The sequence below is a fragment of the Trachypithecus francoisi genome, unplaced genomic scaffold (genome assembly GCF_009764315.1).
Source record: "Trachypithecus francoisi isolate TF-2019V2 unplaced genomic scaffold, Tfra_2.0 Lachesis_group0, whole genome shotgun sequence".
Lineage (NCBI taxonomy): Eukaryota > Metazoa > Chordata > Mammalia > Primates > Cercopithecidae > Trachypithecus > Trachypithecus francoisi.
In genome coordinates, this window is record NW_022681453.1 from 64,107,711 (window position 1) to 64,117,534 (window position 9,824).

The following is a 9,824-nucleotide window of genomic DNA, read 5'->3' on the forward strand; positions in this document are numbered from 1 at the left end:
AGCCTTAGAGTTGCTTAATATAAGGAAATGGTAATATAATTACTTATAATGTAATATAAAGAAACAGTTTTGCACACCTGCTATGTGCTAAACACTTGACCTAACTTTAAGGTAGCTATCTTTTTTTTTTTGAGATGGAGTATCGCTCTGTCACCCAGGCTGGAGTGCAATGGCACAATCTTGGCTCATTGCAACCTCTACCTCCCGGTTCAAGAGGTTCTTCTGCCTCAGCCTCCCTAGTAGCTGGGCGTGCACCACCATGCCCAGCTAATTTTTTTTTTTTTTTTTTTTTGTATTTTTGTAGAGACAGGGTTTCACCATGTTGGCCAGGCTGGCCTTGAACTCCTGACCTCAGGTGATCTACCCTCCTCAGCCTCCCAAAGTGCTGGGGTTACAGGCATGAACCACCATGCCCAGCCAGGTAGCTCTCATTTTACACACAAGGAAACAACCTGCTCAAGGTCTCTCAGTTAGTAAGTGGTGAATCGATTCAGCCCCAGGTCTTGGTAACCACAAACCCGTGCTTGTTTCTAGTTCACCACTTTTATCATTGAATATTCTGCAATTAGAAGCCTTGCAATGTCAAAGGGTTGGATGTGCATGTGGCTAAATTGGAAAGTATTATTCTCTTGGGAAGGGGCAGATTTTTTTCACATTTCACTGATTTTTTGCCGTTTTCTTCTATCCCACGGTCTAGGAAACCATTGGCAGTAACTGTTTGTAGATGGTTTATGTAGACTCCAGGGAAGCTTATAGCAGTGGAAAGATCATGGATCTGGCTGGCGCTCTTGGGTTCTAGCTCTGCCTCTGTCCCTAGCTCGGAGGCCCTGGGCAAGTTACTCCATCTCTCAGCATCTTAGGGTCTTTGTCACCTTTGTTCCTCATGGGCGTGTTCAGAGGCTTAAATGGGACTTTTTGTATCAGTGAACTTTTCAAAGTTAAAATTTTTATTATTTTCAAAGAGCAGTGGCCAAGGGTGCCAGGTGGAGGTTTGACTAGGGATGCTCAGTGCCTCCGAATGGATTTAGCACAATGCTGCATGTGGTAAGCACTCAGTAAAGTTTGTTGTTGTTGTGGTTATCATCATATGGTCTGCACCATGAGTTTTTAAAGAAAGAGCTGCAAGTCATCATAAGTTGAGAAATGTTTTATTTTGTCTATTTTAATTGTCTTGAAAATAAGAAACAAAAGAAGAGTGTAAAATGGCCCTGCTGGATAGAGAAGTCTAAACTATTGGGTTGCCTGCCCAGGAATCAGTGTTGAGATTAATTGAAGTTAGGATTTTTGCAAACCTTCTTACTGTAAACGACACTCAGCCTTTTTAGTGAGATACTGAGTTGAGAGAGAAAAGGAAGGGAACTCTTACAGAGCTGTGTGAGTGGGTAGAAAAAAGTCAGTTGAGCCTTTATGTGGGCAGATGGTTGGTGATGTCCTCTGAGGAAAGAGAAATCTCTTATATGAAGACAGGCTCAGGGTCAAGGGTTTGGACCTAAAGGGGATATAGGAGTTGTTGTAGACTATTAATATATTGGAACGTTCTGTTGTATAAGAATAGTGTATTGACTAATGTGAATGCCATATCTTCTTTTTTATCATAGTAACAGTATAGCAATAGCACATGAAATTCTAGAAAAATAATCCACTTTAACATAATATTATTTTTCATTTTTACTATGTCCTCTGTCTTTATTCACCTCTTTGTATTTTTCACATACTTATTATCATAATGTATGTATAATTGTGCTATTTTCATTCAATAATCTTTGAAAATGAGGACAAAAATTCACACCTCCAAAAGAGTTTGTAGTTTCAGAGCCCTTGTGGAGGAAGGTTTTAATTTACATTTTTGGAACTTCTTACCTAGACTAGCTCTCAAAGCCTGTGGTGTTCTCTCCAAGAAGTATCCTTTATGGTGGCAAATCTCTCTTCTTTAGGGTAGACTTAACTTAGGAAAGAGTTCTATCACACAAATCCAAAGATGTCCACACTTTAATAATTCCAGTTTTTAAAATCAGAATTAAGGTGTGAGTGTGAGCAGAGACAGTTGTCTGGTTTGACTATCAACTGGCCTTTACGGCAGTCCCTGTAGAAGAGTTAGAGAGCTAGAGAAGGCCAGGTATGGTGGCTTATGCCTGTAATCTCAGTGGTTTGGGAGGCTAAGGAGAGAGGATCAATTGAGGTCAGAAATCTGAGACCAGCCTGGGCAACATAGTGAGACCCCGTTGCTATGGGGGAGACTGAGGTGGGAGGATCCCTTGAACCCAGGAGTTTGAGGCTCCAGCCTGGATGAAAGTGAGACTCTAAACAACAACAACAACAACAACAACAACAACAACAACAACAACAAGAACCCAAAATAAAAAGCAAGTGATTTGAGTAATGGCCGGTTTGTATGCAATCCCATATTTATGCATAAAACTCAATATATGCTCAATTAAAGAAAAAAAGCATTCTTATTTGGCATAGTTACATCTCCTGCTAAGCATTATTATGATATGGTTTCTGGTATTAGAAATAAAATGGAAACCATGACCCTATGTTTATACAAAAATACGGTGTGGGTGCTGTGTGCAGCTCTGTCTTGTGGAAGGTGTCATGGTGGAGAGCCCAGTGCTGGGGGTGTCAAGTGGACAGAGGAGCTGACTGCCTTCTGGAAACACACCCAGACTATGAAGAGGGTTCAGTCTGAAGAGATGAAGACTAGGAAGAGATCTGATGAAAATATGAGTTCCTAAGACCTACAAGCATTGTGAATATGTTTCCCAAATGTAGAAACACTTGAAACCAATGATGCCTGTTAAAATTTTGAAAATATAATTTTAACATTTACAAAGAGAAGTGCAGGCAAACCCCAAGAATTTCTTTGGGGGGAGAGAAAAATGGTATGTCGCAGTTAGCAAAATTTTCAGTTATGCAAAATGCATATTTGCCTCAGGGTATTTCCCCCCTGACTCTGGAGAGTGCTTTCAGTTATATAGGGGTTGGTTTTTCATATATCTATCTATCTATCTATCTATCTATAGAGAGAGAGAGAGAGAGAGAGAGAGAGTCTCGCTCTGTTGCCCAAGCTGGAGTGCAGTGACGTAATTTCAGCTCACTGCAGCCTCCCAGATTCAAGTGATTCTTATGCCTCAGCCTCCTGAGTAGCTGGGACTAGAGGCACACACAACCACACCTGGCTAATTTTTGTATTTTTAGTAGAGACAGAGTTTCACGATGTTGGCCAGGCTGGTCTCGAACTCCTGCGCTCGTCATCTGCCCACCTCAGCCTCCCAAAGTACTGGGATTACAGGCATGAGCCACCGCGCTGGGCCTCCATTGTATATTTTTAAAAATGCTTTTGTGTCTCCTCCCTTGCCCTACCCCCCATGCCTCATAATAGTTATTTGTTGAGTGAAATATAAGATTTTGCCAGACTTATCGCAGACTAATCAAGGACAAGCCTCAGCATAATATGAAAGACACTTCATGAAGGCAAAGTAATTGTTTCAAGGTAAGTCTCAGGAAGGAAATAAAAAGAATTTCTATCTACTTTAAGCAGGACTTTTAAATGTTTTTAAATTGAGATATATTTCACAGACCATAAGATTCACCATTTTAAGGTATACTTAGCATCTTTGCAAGGTTGTGCAGTCAACACCACTGTCTAATTCCAGAACATTTTCCCGAGAAGAAGTCCCACACCCATGAACAGTGACTGCCTGTCCTACTGTCTCCCACCCTCCCCTTTCAGCCCCTGCTCTCCACCCGTCTACTTTCTCTCTCTATAGTTTTGCATATTCTGGGCATTTCCTATACATCGTATAATGTGTGACTCTTTTAGCTGATTTCTTTCACTTAGCAACATGTTTCAAGGTTCATCCATGTTGTAGCATGTACTTCATTCCTTTTTATGGCCAAATAATATTCCATTGTATATGTATAGATACACTATATTTTAGTTGATGGACATTTGGGCTGTTTCTACTTTGGGACAATTCTTTTTTCTTTTGTTTTAATAACCCCACAGTTAACATCCTATACTTTGGGGCAATTATGACTAATGCTGCTGTGAACATCCATGTACACACTATTATGGGGACATATGTTTTCAATAATCTTGGGTCTATAGCTAGGAGTGGAATTGCTGGGTCATATGGTAATTCTATGTTTAAATTTTTGAAGGACTGCCAAGCTTTAGGCAAGATTTTGTGTAAATATAGGATCATGTTTTCCATTTTATTTCAATATTGGAAACTACATGTCAGGATAAGAACCTTAGAAAAAATCATTAACAAAGAGCATAAAATCCTTAAGAAAGGACATAAACTTGAAAGTAAAGCTTATTGAGAATGGTCAAAAGCTAAAGGTGGTTTTGAAACACTGAGCAATTAAGAAGGGTTTATAAGTCATTATTGGCCTCAGTCCTTCAACCTCTTAAAAAAATGACCCTTGATTGGTAGCTTTCTTACATTTTGAAACAATTTTAGACCTACAAGAAGTTGCAAAAATAACACAGCAATGTTCTATGTACCTTCCTCCGCTGCCCTCAATGATAGCATCTTAATATAACAAGAGTACTTTATTAAAACCAGGAAACCAACACAGTTACAATACTATTAACTAAACCACAGGTGATTGGTTGCTTTTGGGTTTCCTGCCAGCCCGTTTTTTTCCTCCCTTCTTCTTCCAGGTTCTACTTGGAAGTGCCAATTTTTAGGTGTTGCTTTTGCAATAAAGTTGCCACCGTGGGTGACAGTGTAGATAGCTTAAATAGATGAAGAAAGTATTTTGATGATGGCTGGATAAGGGGTTATTTTAAAGGAAACTAGAAGTATAGAGCCCTGGGCTTGGAGGCAGACACTGTGGAGGACAACCATGCCTTCAGGTGACTTGTTCCTTTATTCCATCGGTCAACAGTCACAATTCTGAGGTGGGGAGGGGGTGCAGTCAGCCTGGCATCCTTGTTCTAGACCAGTGAGGCAATACTTTGGTTCTAGATCTGGATTTAATCCTGGGAGACTAAGTGCCTTCTGCTGTAGTGACTGGAAGAGCTGTCTGCTCATTTATAATGCGTGCACCAGGGCCCTAATTTTCTGTTCAGTTGTAGTCCTGTTATAATAGAGTTGATTTTTATGTTTCCCTTCTTTCTTTCAGTTTCCAGCACAGAATAGTACTTCTAGGGAATCAAAAACCACTTGCATTTATTTTGGGATGGCAGGGGTCTTTATTTGCTGAGGTACTACTTTGTCTTAACACTGAACAAAATCAGTCTTAAGAGTTTTTGGCCCAAAGACAAGAAACCTGAGGGAAAATAAGAAAGCAGAAAAAATAAAAATTTTAAAAAAGTTTTTGAGGCTGGGCATGTGGCTCACACCTATAATCCCAGCACCTTGGGAGGCTGAGGGGGAGGATCACTTGAGCTCGGGAGTTTGAGGCCAGCCTGGGCAACATGGCAGGACTTTGTCTCTACTAATAATTTTTAAATTAGCCAGGTGTGATGGCACATGCTTATAGTCCCAGCTACTTGGGAGGCTGAGGCAGGAGGATTGCTTGAGCCCGGGAGGTTGAGGCTACAGTGAGCTTTGGTTGTGCCACTGAACTCTAGCCTGGGTGACAGAACAAGACACTGTCTCAAAAAAATAAAAAGTTTTTGCTGAAATTCTCAACTCACTCTCTAGAAATGTTTGTTATTTGATATATATCCCTAAGGAAAATGCCAACTTTTCACTTTTTATTAAAGGCAAGGCAGAGAGAAGAAAGCTTTAAAAATACATTTCAGATGGAATGCTAGTTGATACATACCTGATTATAGTGGAAGAACCTGCACTTACAAACTGAGCAGTACAGAAATTCTGTACAAAATGCAGTTGGAGCTGGATACTCTGGAACCAGGAACAAGCAGAAGGACATGAAAGGGGCTGCCTGGGGTAGCATGTCACAGGTGCCAGGTGATCAACTTCTCTTTTGAGTTTGCCATTTCTCTGGTCCTGCTCCTGGTCCCGAGGCTAGCAGGAATTACATGCAACAGCCCCAGAGAGAAGGGATATAGCCACAGGAACACATGAGCCTGTAGAGACCCTAAGTGGAGAGGGAAGGAACAGAGAAGGATGAATCCTGACACATAGGCCGGAATGGTGTCACCAGAGACAGGCACAGACCAAGACAGGCAAATTAAAGACGAGAAGCGCTTCCCACACTGCTGGGCAGCAGGAGGTGGCGACTGGCTTAAAGTCTCAGGTATTTTTAAAGGAAAGCAGCGTGGCCAGTAAAGAGTTGGAAGGGAGGAGAGTACTTAAGTGTGCATGGTTCTGGAAGTGTACCCAAAAGTGGAACACATACCTAAGACCTTCTCTCAGCAGAAAGTGCACTTCACATGCAGTAATGGCTTCACCTTCAGGCTGCTAACGTTAGAGGCCTCCCTTTTTGGGGAGTTGTTGGTACACTGGAAGCTTAACTCCCACAGCACGGATCTGACCAGGAATGTCAGTCCCTCCAGGATCTGCTGACAGAACATTCTGTCATTGCCACCGCCTATTCAGGAGTCTGTGGCATTTAAAATCAAGCATATTAGAGGCAGCAATAAACCCTCATTCTGAACATCAGTGGTGTTACCGTCTTTCTTACATCCCTCTCTTTCTGGAAAAATGGGACAGTATTTCTTTTTAACAACTTCAGTCTTCCTTTGGGAAGGGATGTGTGTGTGTGTGTGTGTGTGTGTGTGTGTTTTCTTACTGATCAATTTCTCTTAGAATGTAATGCTAAGAAGTTTCTTGCTTCAGAATAGATGGCCTCTTAGAATACAAAGGGACGTATATATCATGCCTTCTTTCCCTCAGCCTTCATGTCTGGAAAATTTAGGGTTAAATTTGTATGCCCAGGGCTGTAGCTGTTGAAATTCAAGTTGCTGGCTGGATTTGCTGTCTCTCTTTTTATCCTCACAGGAAATTGCTTCAGTAATTGACTTTTGGGAAAATGAGGCCAAAGTTTTCTTTGTATAGGAACATTTGTGCAGTGTTTATCTCTTTTAATCCCTACAATAGTTAATATCCTCCCTACTTGATTGATGCAGAAACTGAGCAGTGAGTTGAAAGGAGCCTGAGTTCTCCCTAGTCCTTGGTGACCAGGTCTGGATTCAAACCCAGCTCTCCTGCTTCCAAGCCTCTATCCCATAGATGCCTCTCCGCCTCCCAGAATCCAAGGCAATTATTTGTTTCCCGGTTTTAAAGTGCCCATCTGTTAATTTCTTATAATTCATAAAAAAGTAGAAGTAGATTTTGGATAAAATAAGTTGTAGGTGGGAACTTGGGGGCACAGGTGGCAGAAAATGCAGAAGACCTGCGAAAAGATCATGGCATCAGGCAAAGGAAATAGGATTGCAGGCTCTGTCCATTTGGGGTCTGTTGCCTGCCCATGCAAGGGCCAAGGAGGAAGCTCCCTTCCCCCCAACTCCCCCCTCCTCTCTGCCCCTCCCTCACTATGATGTGGCACCCAAGGAGCCCTCTGGCGGGACCGGCTGTGTCCGTCTGACCAAAGGCAGACACTACAGCAGCCTGGAATTCATTCTGGAAGAAAACCTTGCACATTCCTCTGTTTGAGTCAGACTCTGATGGTTTTAAAAAATAGGCTTATACCAATAGGCAACTCAAACTCCATCAATCCTGAGGCGCCTAGAACAGTACACGCAAAGACAAGTCAGGGGAAGCAGGTTCAGAGCTGCCACTCTGACTACAGGCAGTAATGATCATAATCATACTTCATCTGTGCAAGCCTGTACTGCTCATAAAACACTGCTCTCCCTCATGAGCGCATAATAGGCTTAATTGATGCTGTGAGCGTTGTTCTTATTTCCATTTTATATTTCAAGAAACTGAGGCCCAGGTTGCACTCCTGCTCAAGGGACAGGGCTGGAACTTGAACTAAAATCTTTTGATCATTTGATTCTTCATGGTCTAGTTAGTGAAATATGCCTTGTTGTCACGGTGGGAGGAGGAGAGGGAGCATAGAGGATTGAGTTCCCTGCAAGTTAAAGAAGGCTTCAATTTGCTAGTTGTCAGCTTGAGATGAAAGACTGGTTGCTCTGAGATGTGGCTGCCGGCAAGTCAGGTGTAGACTCGCTGGGCAGGAGTGAGGCCACCTTTGCTGTTGTGCCTCTAAACACACAAAGAATCTATCCAAATTTCAAGTATGTATAGACAGTTCTACTGCAGGATAAATAGGACATCTCTTGGCACTCCTGAAAGGTTAATGAGCCCAAGGCAGATATGAGTTGAACTGAGCCTTAAAGTTGGTTCTAAGTGATTTGTTTTTAGAAATTATTAAATGATTTCAAGATCATTATCCTGGCCTGGGTCTTCCAATTATTGCCCTGACTTGAGCCTCTCTTTGAACTCTATAGAGTGAGACAGCAAAGACCACACCTGCCAGACACTGGCTTTTTTCTTTGTTCTTTTCCTCTGAATTAATTCCCCTTTTCTGTGCCTGTCGGCTATCTTATTGTAGCTGGTAGACAAATCTAGTGCTATCTTTTCTCTTTCTTCTTGTTTTCTTTTTTCGATAGAGCTAAAATTTGGAATCTGTCTTCCTGTATTTATATACATAGTTTCTGATGATAATGAGTTGTAACTGTGATGTCCCAAAACATCAAATATGCCCCCCAAAGTAAATACTAGTCTGGTAAATGGTAAGGGAAATATAAACAAAAACAGGTGACATGGCATAGGCATGCATATTTTTGCCCATTGGGGTATTTTAAACAACCATCTTTGTTTCTTTGTCCTCCCTTGCCTTGCACATCTCTCTGCCCAGCTTGATTCTTCCCCACTCAGGCTCTTTTGTTCATTTCTTCCCTGCTTTTTGTTTCAAACACACATTCCCATCATGGCTGGGTCTTTCTCTGGAGTTGGTATGTGGTTGGTGGGCTGTTCTCCACCTAGTTTGTGTTCATGAAATTGTCTGGTTCACTGTCCACTGATTACCCAAGGGTCCTTGTTGCTGAGAAGACAGAACACTACCAAGGAGCCTGGTTGTTAACGCGTTTCCTTAGAAATGCTAAGCCCAGGCCAAGCGTGGTGGTTGACGCCTGTAATCCCAGCATTTTGGGAGGCTGAGGTAGGTGGATCACTTGAGGCCAGGAGTTTGATACCAGCCTGGTCAACATAGTGAAACCCCGTCTTTACTAAAAATGCAAAAATTAGCCAGGCATGGTGGTGGGTACCTGTAATCCCAGCTACTCAGGAGGCTGAGGCATGAGAATCACTCGAACCTGGGAGGCAGAGGTTGCAGTGAGCCGAGATTACACCACAGCACTCCAGCCTGGGTGACAGAGCAACACTCTGTCTCAAAAAAAATAAAATAAAATAAAAAAAGAAATGCTAAGCTGAGTGTTTGGGAAGGAGAAACCAGGCCTCCATTCTCAGTGCCGTATTCCCTTCAGGCACTTTACTTCCAAGAAAAATCTTCCGGGAGGCACACAGTCACTAAAGAAAAGTAAGAGGTGAACTAGTTTTGAAAGCAGATCCCATCCCTCAGCCCTTAGCAAGTTGCAGGACCTCTAACACGGGTGGCCTCTCTGTTGGTGCAGGTGACAAGACCACCTTCCAGCTACAGGTTCGCCAGGTAGAGGACTATCCTGTGGACCTGTACTACCTGATGGACCTCTCCCTGTCCATGAAGGATGACTTGGACACTATCCGGAACCTGGGCACCAAACTCGCGGAGGAGATGAGGAAGCTCACCAGCAACTTCCGGTTGGGATTTGGGTCTTTTGTCGATAAGGACATCTCTCCTTTCTCCTACACGGCACCGAGGTACCAGACCAATCCATGCATTGGGTAAGTGACCAG

At 42.5% G+C, this 9,824-nt stretch overlaps 1 protein-coding gene across 1 annotated transcript in view; it reads left to right on the forward strand.

Moving 5' to 3' along the window:
* ITGB5 (integrin subunit beta 5) overlaps positions 1-9,824 on the forward strand; it is a 123,913-nt gene that overhangs the window by 29,388 nt on the left and 84,701 nt on the right. Inside the window, exon 4 of the mRNA XM_033210969.1 lies at positions 9,563-9,812. Within this exon, the coding sequence (XP_033066860.1) occupies positions 9,563-9,812 (250 nt within the window). The remainder of the gene's footprint in view (positions 1-9,562; positions 9,813-9,824) is intronic.